A 15,609-nucleotide genomic window follows, 5' to 3' on the forward strand; every position below is an offset into this window, starting at 1 on the left:
TGTGTGTGTGTGTGTGTGTGTGTGTGTGTGTGTGTGATTATTAACTTTTAATTTGAAAAAAAATAAATAAATAAATAACAGCCACGAGTGAACACAAGTTCCCAAACTGTACATTCGAGCTCTGTAACTTAATGATAAAGTCTGCATGGCGCCTCCACCCCTCCAACATTCCTCCTGCTCGACAGCCAGAACAAATGCAGCCACGGCCAGCATCTTTTCTAATATGTCTGATTCCCGAGTATTGTGTGACCCTTAGTGATGGAGAGCGCCACGAGCCCGGCTGACATTAACAATGTTAACAGCAAAAAGAATGCAGTCTGTACTGCTGTAACTCTCACTGCTGCTCTTACTTCGCAGGGTAAGAAAACACAACCATCAGGGTTTTCCTCTCCCTGTCGAGTGAGACCCAGCGCCGGGGGGTTTTAAGTTGTTTACAGGCTGCCGTTTACCCAATAACTGAGTTCTCCTCTTCCCTGCTCTTTCACCATCACAGGCTTTTATTGCACACTAGCAGCATGTTTAGTGACCCTGTTGCTCTCAGTCATCATCTTACTTACTTTACACTTCTTCTCCATTAAAACACATGGGAGCTTCTTCAGAAATCACTGTTAGCTCTTTAAGTGGCATCTAACTTGTCTTCCAGGGGCTCAAAGTGTCCTGAAACGTCCCATTTGCAAGTGCTCTAACTTTGCTGAAATTGCGCTTGAGTGGAGGTGAAATTGCTGGTGTATAATGTTATGAGGAGGAAAGGTAATTCATCGCTTGCAAAACAAATTTGCTAGGATGTTTTGAATGAATCCTGTCTGTGTGTTATTAAGGCATTATAAACACTTGGACTATTCACATGATATTTTTCTTCTGCCATATATGTTATCCCATATATACTATGACATTACATTGGTAATACTGGGCAGTTTCAATAACTTAACTACCTGAAATGAACTCAGTTAATACATGGAGATCATTGGGGGTTTTTTTCTCAAATGTTATTATGTAAGGAGTACATATAGAAAAGTCACTCTAAATTGCTCTGACCCAATATGTTTATGTCCAGTTAATCAATAACAAATGCATTTAACCATTTATTTATTTATTTATTTATTTTACTTGCAATACCTCAGGTTTCTGATATGTAGAGATTCCAAAATAAAACTACACCCTCTGTGTACAGCACCCTCTGGCTACGGTTAGCAGAGGGCTAAACTCATAGCAACATTCAACACAGCCGCTCACTGCCCGCTCTGATGGTAAATCTACCTGCACGACCATCCACTACAACACATTTAGATATTAAAGAAAATGTTAGCAGCCTGTTACGTGTTCAGGAGAGGTGCTATTATAGATAGTTGACACATATCTAGCTGAGGGACTTGCACGTGCATCTGCATTTGTAGAACAGCCAATAGGAACACGCCCTCTCTCTCTCTTTCTCTGAAAAGACCTGTGATTGGCCAAAGTCTCTCGCCACAGGCTAGATTTTCTTAAGTCTGACAACAGAGTCAAGGGGAGGTGCAGGTGTCTAGTAACTCAGCTTTAATCTTTAACTTGGACTTACAGTGAATTCAAAGGTCTGAGATATACGTGAAGCTCGACCACAACTTACAGAAACCAACAGATGGAAAGTCTCAAAGTTTATATTTTATCCTGACAGGCAACTAATTAAGAATGACCAGAATCTGAGTATTTGACAGATATGTTCTTTGATATTGTGATATTGTATTTACTCCTGTTATAAGTCTTTCATGACTTCTCTCTGGAAGAGTAGGAGTTGAAAGACACAAAATATGCCAATATTTTCTGCTCTTCATCAATGTTAACAACCACAAATGTCACTTCAAGTCATTGTCAGGTTTATATGTAATTACAGTACGAGTGTCAGGGCTTCGCTGGTTCGTATGAGGCAGGAAATGAGGACACCGCCTTCAGAGGGCATGGAAAACTTACAGGAAAAATAGAAAAGAAATAAAAGGATAAAATATAGGTAACCCTTTCAGGGTTAAAAGGCACTAAATGGATTGTATGACACAACAGCAAGTCAGTGATATGGTTAGGGGGTGTAGCAGGTCAGAATAGAAAAGCAGAGAAAATGTAAAAGCAAAAAGGGGGAAATAAAACTTTCTGATAAGGTCACAGAATTACACAAGGCAGCGTCTGACAGAAGTTCAGCACCTAATGTACAATATGTATTAAGTAAAGGAAGGTAAGTTATTAAGTAAGTAAAAGGAAAAGTGTAGCTCAGACGTCTATATTTTTCTGTCTGTGAAAGTAGGGTTGTTACTTCGGCTTTGGCTTGTTTATTCCTTCTAACAGCTACTGATGGAAACTGTGCACTGTGTCTGAGACACACAGGAGCCTGAGAACGTCCTCAACAAAACAACGTTTTTCATTTGTTTATTTATCTTAGAACAAAATGTAAGAAACTGTGGGTTTAAAGATGTCATTTATTATAGGCTATGCGTTTTTGCCATATATGAACTTCTCTGTGCTAGTGCTCGTTTTTTTTTCTTCTTTTTTCATTTTGTTTAGTGTGGTTACTGCCACTGTGTAAATGTAGCGTGTTTCTCTCATCCCGTGCTCACGTGGAGTTGTTTAACTCACCGGGTTTAGCTGGAATGATTCCTGTCAGGCTGTGTCTCGGCGCTTCCCGCAATCCTGCTCCATTCGTTCAGACTAGAAACACTGATTCATAAGCCTCATCAGTAAACAAGGCCCGGTGACTCAGCGGGAGGGAAAACACATTCTGCCTGTCACATTTGAAAGTCAATGAGCTCCAGTCTTCATAGATACATTGCACCGGCTATCCACAAAAAAAAAAGGGGGGGGGGGGGGTGTAGTGTACATTCAGTATCGCCAGACTTTCTTTTAATCTTTTTTTTTGTAATGTTAAGATTTTAATGAGTTGTTGACACTGATGATCCCAAACATCTGCTGGACCCTCACAGTTCATGATGGGATAAAACCAATTAGACTGCACCACCCCTGAGCTGGAGTTTGTTGGCTCTCAAGCATGTGTGAAACTCATCAGCTCAAGCTTCATCTGCCAGCTGACTTCCCAGTGGATCATTTTTCCCCGCCTTTGTCTCCATATTGGTCTGTACAGCCTTTTGTATTGTCAAGGTTGTCTTTAAAAAGAACGGGATTGTTGATAGATTAAAAACATACTGTACATCAGCAGAATTTGAATACTGATCCAGATCACCTGAAGGCCAGAATTAGCATTTCTAAATTTGCTTCAGGCAGAGTTCTGAGGGGCTCCATGGTCTTCTCTGCCTTTTATTTGAATTGCTCAATTCACTTTTCTTCAAGTGCATAAAAATAGATGATTTTCTAAACTAACAACTGTGAACAGGTTTTTGTAGTAACTATGAACATCCCCTGCCCTCAGGGAAGGCTACTTCGAAAGGATAAACAACCTCAGTACCTTTAGGGAAGACACAACAAACGCTCAGTGAATTTTATTATCTCTTTAATGTAACTTTGAGATGTACACATTTTCAATTTGCTCATATTTCATAGTGAAAATATGTTTGGTGTAGGTTCAGTCCACCAGTAATTCAAGCGTGTTTCTCTGGACGTGTTATCTATAGTATGTTGCTAGTGGCAGTCGATCTGAAGGGATAAGACTGGCGCTGCGCTCACTTTGTATTTTTCCCCCTCATCAACAAATCCCATGAAAAAGACCAAAACAATGTATTGTTTCACTCTTAAATACCGTCCTACCCTGTGTGCGGCAGGGATCTTTAAAAACAGGACAAAGCTATGTGGTTTACTAAAACAGATGGCCACTGTCTTCTTTAGCAAGCGTAACTCAAACAGAATAAACGGCTCATTTATGTGGGACTATTTTCAGCCACAGATTAATACAGTTTTGATACACTATAGAGAATTTCCAGCAGGACGGTTTATGTGGAATTGCCTTTGAACAAACCAAAGTGACTGTACTCATGGTAATAAAGGAAATGTCACGCAGTGCAACAGTGTGGCTCATTGATGTGATTTTTTATTCATTTTTTTATTTTTAATTTTTTTTACACCAACAGAGGTCTTTGGCAGAGGAATAAGATCTAACAGGCTTAGGCGACACAGACAATATTTGTCAACAGGATCAAATCATTGTTATTCGGCTCTTTTCATGAGATTTGTTGACAATTACAAAGACGTGTAATATCATCAGCCTCTCTTCAATCTAGATTCCTGTCCAGTAGGGTTTGTTCCAGCTGCTAGTTGTGATTTTTGTGGCTTCAACGAAACCATTTAAAATTGGTTAGAAATTCATTATGCAAACAAATGCATTTAATTTCATGTGACATACTGGAAAGTATTTCTTTTTAAAAATTCACTCCCATTTTGGCAGTGTCCTCCCCTAAAATTATTTTAAAAAGAACACATTGGCATTAACGCTAAGTACTTGAAACCAGGCCCAGCCTAAATCATTCAGTGGCAGAGGCGCTGAGGCAGATTTCAAGACCTTCTCGCTAGTAACTCCGATGCAGTCTTTATTTTTAGTTTGAAAACATTTCGGCTCGTTCTTCAGCCAAAAACGAGAAATGTTGATTCATAAAATTGAAATGATGAAGATCGAATTTGAGTGATTGTGCAGCTTTCTGTTTTACTTCACACCGATGTGTGTCAACAGGTGTGTAGTTTTCTATAGGTGTCTATGTAGTGAATCAAAACAGAGGCCACTGTCGTCACAGCAACAAGATTCTGGGTTCGAACGTTGGCTCGGCCGTGTCCTCCACAGGTTTCCTCCCACGGTCCAAAGACATGCGGGTTAGGTTGACTGGTGAATCTAAACTGCCTGCAGTCATGAATGTGAGCGCGAGTGGTCATTTGTCTCTATATGTCAGGCCTGTGATGGACTGGTGACCTGTCACCAGAGCAGCATCTGTACCCCGCCCTCGCCCAATGTCAGCTGGGATTGGCTTCGCCGCCCCTCCCCCCAACCCTCAAAGGACAAACGAATTGTAGCTGAAGGATGGATAGATGTTGATATGGTGACGTGCACCATCTATAAAGACAGTGATAGCTGCAGGAAATGATTGTAAATTGAAAACTCTTACATGCATCTCTGCAACCGTGTTAATTGTGTAAAACAAGATTTGGTTAAATGAAGGTTCGATAAAATAAAATAGCTGCAGCTCCTTCTGCGAAAATGCAACATAGATACAACGTTTTCCTTGCAGCTAGTTAAAACAGCTCCTCTTCTGCCTCCTTGAATTCCCTCTCCTTATGCCTGTCTGTCCACACACATTTCCTTTCCTCACCTTCTTATAACACCTTATTTCATTAAAGTGTAGACTAGCCACTCTCCTTATCGACAGCCAGAAATTACTTATTTTTTCAGCACCTTTTAATAACCCCAACAGGTTTTTCAGTCCGTTCCCGGGCAATCAGAGCAGCATGGGAGGTTTCTAACCAAGCAGCACTGCCAGCGGCTTCATATCAGTGCAGCCCTGCCACTTCAACAAGGAAAATGTCACTTTTGATATCTCCCCCTGGTCATTGTCAGGGTGGGGAGTCTAACCCGGCTAATGAAGTAAAAAGGGAAAAGCTGTGGGAGGAAAAATGGACCCAGCTTGATGTTTTTCATTTATTTTTTATGTGTATATCATTTCCTTCCCTCTGTTTTTGTGCACCGCCATTTATTGTGTCATCGTTTTCAAGTTTATCCATCAGATTTTGTTGTAATTTTTTATTTTTTTGTCATGGTTGCCATTATCCGCACCAACTTTGTACTCATCCCCTCGGAGATATTAAAAATGCACAGGCACGCTTGTTTGTCAAGATAGCTCACTTGCAATGACAGCGCAAGTACAACAGCGGCACGTGTTGCTCATTAGACATTTAATCACTTCTAACAACCATGTGCTCGCTGGCATTGTCAGTATTTCATGTCATGGTATGTAGCCTGTGAATAGACATAAAAGAGTTGAGTTCCCAACAAGGTCTTTGATCAGCTCAAGTCGATCTGAGACGAGACGACGTGTTGCAGTGTCATCGCTGTGTGTGTACAGTGCCGTTAATGTGCCGCCATCAGGCTAATTCATCAGGAAAAAAAAGTCTGCAACAGACCTTTAACTCACACACACACACACACACACACACATACACACGGTGACACACACACACACACACACGGTGACACACAGTGAGCTGCTGGTCATATATCAAGCAGCGATACCATCGCTTCACAGTGACTTTACTTTATCTTCATGGCTTTTATACTCATTTGTTTTCCCCCCATTGAGTTTGTCATGTATTTGTCCTCTCATCCAGATGCTCCCACCACCACCCCTATACCCACCACAGCCACCACCACCACAACCACCATCACCACCACCATCTCCTACCCCGAAGCCAATCAAGGTACAGTATCGCCCTCACGCAACCTTTTTTTATCTGTGTGTGTGTGTGTGTGTGTGTGTGTGTGTGTGTGTGTGTGTGTGTGTGCATGCTCCGGAACGCTCAGTGCAGCCCTGAATCACGCCATGTCTCCATCTTCATGACACGGTGGCATTCATATTCGCAAGCATGTTTCTTTACCCTTGAGTTAATGTTTGTCATTCGCCCACTTTTAAAAGCTGTGACAGTTCATTCTAAATGCGTTCATGATTCAACAGGTAACAAACGAACTGTTGAATCCACGGCAACTGTCCATGTACTTCACTCACATACCAAGTCCTCAAATGAAAGCTGGTATTGAAATAACGGCAGTGATTCAAACAATACTCGAACCGGGGGGGGGGTACACTTAGTTCCATGTTCACTGAAGAAGACCATGAGATGCAGAAAGCTCAGGAAAAGCTAAGCTAAGCGGGTATTGTGTTGCAATTATTTTGTCACAAAATACTGATCCCAAGGTCAAAACCAACTACTTCCTCTTTGTTCCAGGTTCATGCTAAGCTAGGCTAACCATGTCGTCTGTACTTAACGTGACATTGAGCAACAGCTTATGAATCATTTATAAAGTGTTCACAAGCCAATAAATAAACTAGTTATAAACCATTCATAAATCTTTCCTTGATTTTAACATTTACCGTTCAGTGTTACCGCTGAACATTAAGCTCCACATCCACAAATACAGCGGACAAAGGTTTTACAAAAGGTTTCATGACAGATGAAAAGAGACGTTGTTGGAATTACAGTGCTCCACCGCACAAAATGATATGCCCCCACAAGTTTTTCTGTTTTTCAAATGTGTGTGTTTGTGTGTGTGTGTGTGTGTGTGTGTGTGTGTGTGTGTGTGTGTGTGTGTGTGTGTGTGTGTGTGTGTGTGTGTGTGTGTGTGTGTGTGGGCGTGAGGACAACTAGTAGGCCAAGGCTTAGCTCGCGTTGTCGGTTTGTCAGAGCAACCTGTCGGCCGTCAACACTGTTTATTCACTGCTTTGCTCCCAAATATCTTTTCACAGCAGGGTTTCAGAACGGGCCCGGTGCACAATAATGTTTCATAAAAAAGATTTAGTGTTCGCTGCTACTCCGACTGCTACTCCATAACACCAGAAATACATTAATTACAGGTGTGAATAGCAGCGTGACAATGAAGTGTGACATTACCTGAACTCATATGAAGGGAAAATCTAAAGCAAACAAATAAGTAAAAAAAAAGGCTGTAGATGATGAAACATGAATAATACAATAGCGGCTCTATGATAATCGTGTCTGATAATTGTTCTATTGCAGACTGAAGAATTGCCTTTCATATGAACCACATCTCCTGTTCATAAAAAAGAGTAATTTGAAATCATAGGTGGGTTGTGGGACGAGGGTAGCAGTAAGGGGTTAATAATAACCGAACACGAGTTCTTGAAAATTAGACCCTTTTTAGAAATAAACAAATTTTATCTCAGTATTTCAGCGACAAAACTCGGGGCTATTGTGAGTGTAAATCTCCGAAGGGTGCAGATAGAAAACATCACTTTATGCCTCGACTCAGGAATCAGCCTGAGCTCCAAATGCAATCAAAGCCTCTCTGACAGGCCGCTCAATGGGAACAAATCTCACGAGGCTGGCAGAAATCACAGGCATTGTGCTTGATTATGCCATCTGATTGGATTAAAGAGAATACCTATCTATGCGGGCTGATTGATAGCTCCTCTGCCTCGGATCAAGGCGTGTGGCGTCTGCACAGGCCCGTTCTGATTATAGCTATCCTGACTGATTCACGCTGAGATCGCTGCTGATTTGCAAAATGATCACACTTATATCTAATGTGCCTGCTGAGAATAATAGAGGCACCTTATAGGTAAATAACAATACTAAAGACACATATTTGATAAAGACCACTTGCGCAAAATTAGTGAATTTATGAATGAATAAAAGTAAAAGTGGGGCTGTGCAACTTCAAAAAATAAAAGAAATAACAAATAACAGGGTTTTCTTTAAAAGAAATCAAATGCACCTTTGTTCAATTCAACACTGGTTTTAGCTGCTACAGCCGTAGCTGCTCTGGTATGACCAGGCGCTTATTGTGCCAGTGATAGGTAGATATTGCTGTGTGACTCACATTACTGAGTCTGCACACTGACTTTGGACTTTTTTTTGTTCTTGCATTACTGTTACATGAATATTTCATGCACAGCATACCTCACCAGGAGACACCTTTATTGTTTGGTCCGGCTTGGATTATTTTCTCTATATTGTATATATATATATACATATATTTTTATATCTATATTTTAATGCTCTCAGTTGGGCTGACTAATGATGGTGTCTTTTAAGCAAATGACCCCTGAGAATCTTTGTGAAGTGAAGGCGAATTCAATGTCCCATTATCCTTTAATTGCCAATTGTGTCCACAGCGGCTGCTGCTCAGCTAAAGTTTCATTGTCACATTGTAACGTCAGAGCAGATTTTACTAAAATGACAGCTTGTTATCATCTGTCAGTTTGTGCATTAGCGAAAACACAGTGTGAAGTTTGTGCATATCTATTGCTCAGCATATCATCGTGTTACTGTCGCCATATTGCAGGACAGAGCAGGAAACTGGAAGTGAAGGAAAACAGAGTCACTACGTCTTTTAAAAACTGAGACATGTTTTGTTTTGCAATGAGAAAGGTTTCTATATGTGTGTCTCAGATATCAGTAGTTACGTTAGTAACTGCTATATTTATCATAATCAATAGAAATTATGGCCAAAATGATTATTCTGTAACTCTGATATGAAGCTTTTCTAAATGCTTGAGCATGGAAGCTCATTCTTGACCTTGAGAACAGTATTTGATAAAAAATTATATAAAGTCCAACTACACTCACCACGTTTTTGGAGCTTTCAGCTGTTTCTCACAGTCTTCATTGGGAATGAAGGTGTCATCACACGACCCACATGGTCGTTTATAACACTAGCTCTGCTGTCTACTCTACACCACCTGCACATTTCAGTTCAGAGTAAACTGAAATAATTCAATAGAAGTTAAAAGCTAAAGAAAATCATAATATGAATGTAAAAGAAAATTACAGCAGAATTATAATATATGACAATCTCTGCAGTTACTAAAAATATCTACAGTATCCTGGCAAGTTATTCCAGTCCTCTATGAACAGGACTTATGTGGGCACCACCTGATAAAGCAAACCCCACGTCCTCAGTGCCAATATGTTCAGATTGAAACAACCCACTTACAGTTTCTGCCAGATGTCCTCTCTTTGCTTTCAACTATCAGGGGCATTCCATTATTACTGTGTATATAGATTGAAGGCAGCATGCTCATATGGCCATAATACGCTCTGCCATTTGATTTCATTTACCCACAGTGTGCCACGCAGATCAGAAACCCGCTGCCAAATGAATCTATCAGAGTGGGGCTGAGTATTTTTCTTTTTTATTTATTTATTTTTTTTTATCAATTTCCCATTAGAGAGACCGAATAGAGCACTTAAAAGAATCTATTGGAGCCCCAACACATGGCTCTTAAGTGCTTGGCAGGGGTTTAGAAAGTGACATGGGGAAATGACTAAATTGCTATTTTCCCCACTAAATAAATTTCTGACCATCTCCTGTAATTAAGACATATTATTAATTTCTATTCACAGTCACCTGACATGTTAATTTTTCTCCAAACACCTTTTAAGGAACTAAATTTTCCCTTTCTCCTTCTTTGGCATCCTCTGTTTCTTTTCCCATGTGCCTAGCTTAGCTTAGCTTAGCATATTCTTTTTTTTTTTTCTTGCCATTTCTATGTCAGTGTGGAAGAGACATTTTCCTTGAAAAGTAACATTTGGTGCTGCACTTTCTCCTCAAAGGCAGCAGTGTAATATCTTTTTAGTGGTAGCCAGGGTCGAGAGGAAGTCTTTCGTTAAACACAAACTGACCCCCAAAAGTACAAATTCACTGCTGTCTTGTTCGAGATTCAACATTCATCCTCCCTCATATATTATATCTATAATCACATCACCTCTCTCTCCCCTATATCCACATAAACATGACTAATCATCCCCTAATTCAACACACCGCTGAATAAACTTAATCTCAGAATGAAGGAAATAGATAATAAATGTTTACCTGGTGCAAATAAAACAATCAGGTGTCAGGCCAGCTTTACTTTTAATTGATGAAAGCCCATAAAAAGTATTGACCACCAATTAATTTAACCCACACTATAGACAGGACAACAAAGCAGGGAAGGGAGGAGAAACAAATACCCATTAAATTTATCAGTATCTTAAATGATATAAACGGCATCTAGAGACGGGACTTAAAGAATGTAATGGATTTAGATGGGACTAACACATGCACGCTCTGTGCCGGATAATGTGTGATATTGTTCCCACTTTGCTCTGTTTGGTTCCTTGTCCGTTTTTGAAATTGGAGCCAGCCAACTATAACTAATTTGATTAAGGTCGATAGCTACACAATAACCGCCCTCATGTGACATACAGCCCTAAGAGAGCATCAGTGATATTATTGCACTCAGCATCATGGAAAACACTCGTCTGGAGCCCAACACATCTTCTTAATGTGGAAGCAGATCGTCTTCTGGAGGTATTACTGCGCTACACAATGACCATAGGAGATGAAACTCATAAAGCAGGGCCAGGGGGTAATCAGCTAGCACACAGTTTTTTGAAAAGTACCACCAGCAAAAAGACACAGTTCAACTCAGTATTTACACTTACACTGATATTTACAGCTACGAGACGGCATGGAGTGTGTTAAACTTTGTTCAAAGAACTACTTAATTATTCATATCAGTCCTGTATTTGACTCTCTATTACTATATTAAAACTTAACAGCCATAAATGCAAGATCCAGAACACATCCAAATTTGAATTGTTTGCTAATTAGCGCTCAACACAAAGTGCAGCTGAGGGCAACGGAAAAGTCATTGGTCATAAAAACAAAGTGACGGGACGAGTTTAAATTTCAGAGGATCACCAAAGTCATTACACGTCATTCCATCCAAATGTAATGGAGACATGTCACTAAAATCGATTCGCCTTCTCGGGTCCATGAATGTATCTGCGCAGAACCTCATGGTTATTCACTCAGTCGTCGGCTACTTCTGTTCCCACGTGAAAGTAGCAGTTTACGTTGTTTCTTTCATCCACAACCCCTTCAACAACATTAACCGCACTGTTATTATTGTAACCATGACAACAAAGATCATCTAATGTTAAAGAGATACTCATTTCAACCCAAATCACAAATCCTTTTCCCAAATCTAACCAAGCCATGACCATTTGGTATTGTAACCATGGCAACAAAGGTACGGTACGCCCGCCACTGTCGGGGCAGTATTTCAGGAGACACTCCTGTGGGTCGTGTCGCAGGGTTGGCAAAAAAATAAAAAAACGACCTGTGTGTTTGTTCATGTTGGTTCTTACAAGGAGAAATCTATTGTTGGAAAGAAAGAGATTCCAGTTTCTCTATCAGCGGAGCTCAGTGGGGGATGGAAAAACTCGGAAATCACAAACTAAAGCCGGAGTAGAGAAGGCAGGTCAGAAAAAGTGGATCCAACAAAAAAAAAAAAGTAATCTAGCAGCCAGCGGGGACACCCAGCAGTCTGTTGGCATTTCCAGTACCGCAGGGTTCCACCTAATGCATTTCTGCCAATATAATTATGATTGACATGCAGTTATCTCCGCATGTTGAGCTGGATGTCATGTCACAGCGAGTCTCCAAAGGGCTCATCGGAAGCGTGGTAACTAGTCATGAAGCTGTGTCCACATCATATCTGTGAATGTCAAGCAAGGACACTTCCCATGTGCCTGACCTGTGTAGTTAGAGATGGTTGACGAGGAGGAGGAGGAGGAGGAGGCTGCTCAGAAATGTACAAGCAATCACTCACCAGCAGACATACTGAATGGTCCCACATCGCCACATGGGCCACCCACGGTGTAATGAGGGTTAGCGGGCCATGCTGCCTTTGTATTGACTGAGGCTTGCAGGGGACAGAGGCTGCGTTCATCATTTTTATACCAATGAACACCGGTACATTAGCATCTTCAAGCGGCGGCAGAGATATGACAAAGGAGGCCGTTGTTTTCCTCGGAGATGACGTTGCTCTGCTTCATGGCCGGGTCAGAGAAGTGGTTGCTGACTGTTCTGTTGAAAAATGTTGAATTCCATCAAAATAAAAAAAAGCCTCCAGTCATTTCCCCATTGTCTCTTAATGGATAAAGACCTTTCTCAGTCTGCTTTTCTTTCCTGTACTTGTGTTTGCATGAACTAGAGAGTCATGGCTCAAGTACTGTCCCAACTCCTCTGTACCAGGTATGATTATTTATTAATTAAAATATTGGGAAAACAGGTGTAATCACCAATACGGCTGTAGAATCTACGGCGGGATCCTGTAACGAGGATCCTATCGGTTGCTAGGAGTTTCGTGTTGTTCGAGGTTTGTATTTAGCCTCTGAACTGAACTTCCAGACATAAAGCCTGGGTTAAGGCCAAATTTAACTCGCCAACCTCGCTTTGCAGCAGCACACTACAACAAACACATGCCTCTAACAGCATTTCTACAGAGGTATGCTTTATCCAAAAAATACCAAGAAACTGTCTAATGACTGGCCTGTGGTGTTATTTCACACTCACATGTCTCAGCAACTTAAGGACCTTGTCAAGAAATGGATCCTCAAGAGGCTTCGGAAATGCCAAGACGGACCTGATACAGTCTCACCTTGTGAGATTGCTCCCTGCACCCTCAGCCTGTGGCGGTACAGAGCCGAGGTGTGGCATTGGCCTTCTGCTCCCCAAACAATTACACATTAGCACTGAGCAGCAGTCTCTCTCTCTCTCTCTCTCTCTCTCTCTCTCACACAAACATCTGTCTGTCTTTGCCTGTAAGCTGTCAAGACACAGACAGTCAGGGAAGTGCAGGGCAGACTAACGCACATTCAGCCTCTTGAAATTAAATAGCGGCTGTTAAAACTGTCTTACTCCGACACGACTTCCTCTCCAGACCTGAGCAAATGTTGTTTTTATCATTTCACATTCATTTCGGTGCTTTTACCGTGTTAAAAGGTTGACACTTCAATGCAGACCTGCCATGATAGACACTTAGGGCAACGCATGTTTTCAAACATTGTTGGTGGGTTAGCATCTGCCTGTGAAGTGTTTTTAACACACGGCCTCAGTCATTTCAAGATTATGTATCTGCTCCAAGCCGTATAAAAAGCTATGAATTTACCATTTAAATAACTTTAGGAACAACACATGTGCAACTCCACCATGCAGTCACGGAGCTAAGAAAATGTGCTATACAATTTTTTGGTCAGTTATATTTTACATGTGAGTGGCAGCCACAAAATTCCTAAAAACGCATTATGGTAACTTGTTGTCTTTAACTGTGCAGCAGATGTATCTGTGGAGACTCAAAGGTTCTCGACAGAGTCGGAATTTGCTCAAAACCAAGCACTTAAAAGATCATCTAATAGCTTCCAAAACCCCCTTTTTTATGATGGCATAATGGAGAGGGGAAGGGAGGGCTGCAGTTGAGAGTTTTTTTTTAACACTCAGTCACGTCCACTTTTCTGAAATGCTCACATCTATGGTGGATGTGGAGTGTCTGCACCAGCCACAACAAATTAAGGGGTAGTCATTATAATAAAATGCAACATCAGCAACCTAAGGAAGGCCCACCACGGAAAACTCCATTTCAAATTAGAAAGTAGGTCTTCGAAAAGTCGTGGATTAAAGTGGTAAGTGTCATCAAACCATCCCGGCAACTCAGCTCGACGCTTTTCTTCGAACTTTCCTTGAGCAGCTGCCATGTAAGACTCTCTCCGCTGTAAACAGTCAGTCAAGTGTTTTCCAAGTCATACACTGTTAAATTAGGACAGCTGCACAATTATTTCCTCTTGATAGTTTGTCTTGTCTCCACACAGAGGCTGCCAGCAGTACGTGATAATAGTTTCGTCCATATCTCCGTCAGTAGCCACGCTCCCCTCTGAATGAACCGTCCGGCGTGTGCAGCGGAAAGTGTGTGTTTGTGTGTGTGTGTGTGTGTGTGTGTGTGTGTGTGTGTGTGCAAGCTTTTGTTTATCTCTGCACTGCCTTTGGTTCCCTTTGATTTCCCTTAAGCCTTATGTCTTTTGTCATGTTCTGGTCTTCTGAATGCTTGCTTATGGGTGTCATTTGTTTTCTCCCCCTGCCCCACTCCCTCCCTGCCTCCTTCCCCCATTTCTTCTTTATTTGCATGCTGTTCCTCCTGTTCCACACCTCCCTCCACAACTGCCATGTCTTCTCCTTGTGTGCTCAGACACTGCGCCCAGCACTGAACCCGCAGCTCATGGTTGGTATCTCTACTTTCCTCTTTATGTCTCTTTTTTTTATTTTATTTTATCTTTTTAAAGTGTATCCTGTCTCTGCAGCATGCCTACTTTTATTGTTGCACAGCAGACGTCATTGTTTCGGGCTGCCCAGCCTGGAAATGTGAGCTGTGTCCCTGGTATCAGTCATTTATTGATCATACTGCTGATATGTCTTTTGATGCCACTCAGCAGCCTGCCAAGCAACAGCCAGGCTACATTTTATTTTTGTTGCATTAATTGTGCCACAGAGATGTTTGTACCACTGTCGCTGCACTGAGCCAGGCGTAGCATAAACACCCTTTTTTTTTTTTTTTTTTTTTTATTTCTTCCAAGAATTCAGCTCTCTGGAACTGCACTTCTGAAATGGTTGCTCCAACTAACCAATTACTCTGTTTCCCTGAAGGTGCCACACAGGAATATAACCCACTCTGAGGCCAGGACTGATTATATCGACAGCATGAAATGATTTTGTGTGGAGGCAAAAATAGACTTCATCTACCCGTTTTCATTAATTTGAATGAAGATGATAAACATCATTTTCTCATTTTGCCTAATTTGCATCTCTCTTTTTTTATTATTATTATTTTGTAGTTTCATAATTTGTGGGAACAAATTCATGTTCATGTGTGGTCGCAAGCTTTCTAAAAAGCTCTGTTTTGCTCCATCGGAAAATTTGCAACTGACTTTGCTCAGCTGTTGTAATGAGCAAATTAGGGGTCTGCAGAGCAAAAAATGGGCCCCTGTTAACCTTTTGTTTGTGGTAATTTAACAACATTGTATCACGTATATGAATCACATAAAGTCTCACACAGGTGGACAAGACAAACAATTACCACAAATCAAGAGGGTCTGGGACCC

General features: G+C 41.2%; 1 protein-coding gene across 6 annotated transcripts in view; it reads left to right on the forward strand.

Annotated features, from left to right (window-relative positions):
• Positions 1-15,609, forward strand: part of cadm1a (cell adhesion molecule 1a) — a 350,946-nt gene that overhangs the window by 304,874 nt on the left and 30,463 nt on the right. For 2 of the 6 annotated variants that reach the window (XM_056397312.1, XM_056397313.1), the window contains 2 exons: positions 6,280-6,369; positions 14,700-14,732. The exons of 1 other annotated variant lie outside the window; for it this stretch is intronic. In XM_056397312.1, the coding sequence (XP_056253287.1) occupies positions 6,280-6,369; positions 14,700-14,732 (123 nt within the window). Of the gene's footprint in view, positions 1-6,279; positions 6,370-14,699; positions 14,733-15,154; positions 15,301-15,609 lie in introns of those variants that run through there. 3 more of the 6 variants (XM_056397317.1, XM_056397314.1, XM_056397315.1) reach the window with 3 other exon arrangements.

This window comes from Seriola aureovittata, chromosome 15 (assembly GCF_021018895.1).
Source record: "Seriola aureovittata isolate HTS-2021-v1 ecotype China chromosome 15, ASM2101889v1, whole genome shotgun sequence".
Classification (NCBI taxonomy): Eukaryota; Metazoa; Chordata; class Actinopteri; order Carangiformes; family Carangidae; genus Seriola; species Seriola aureovittata.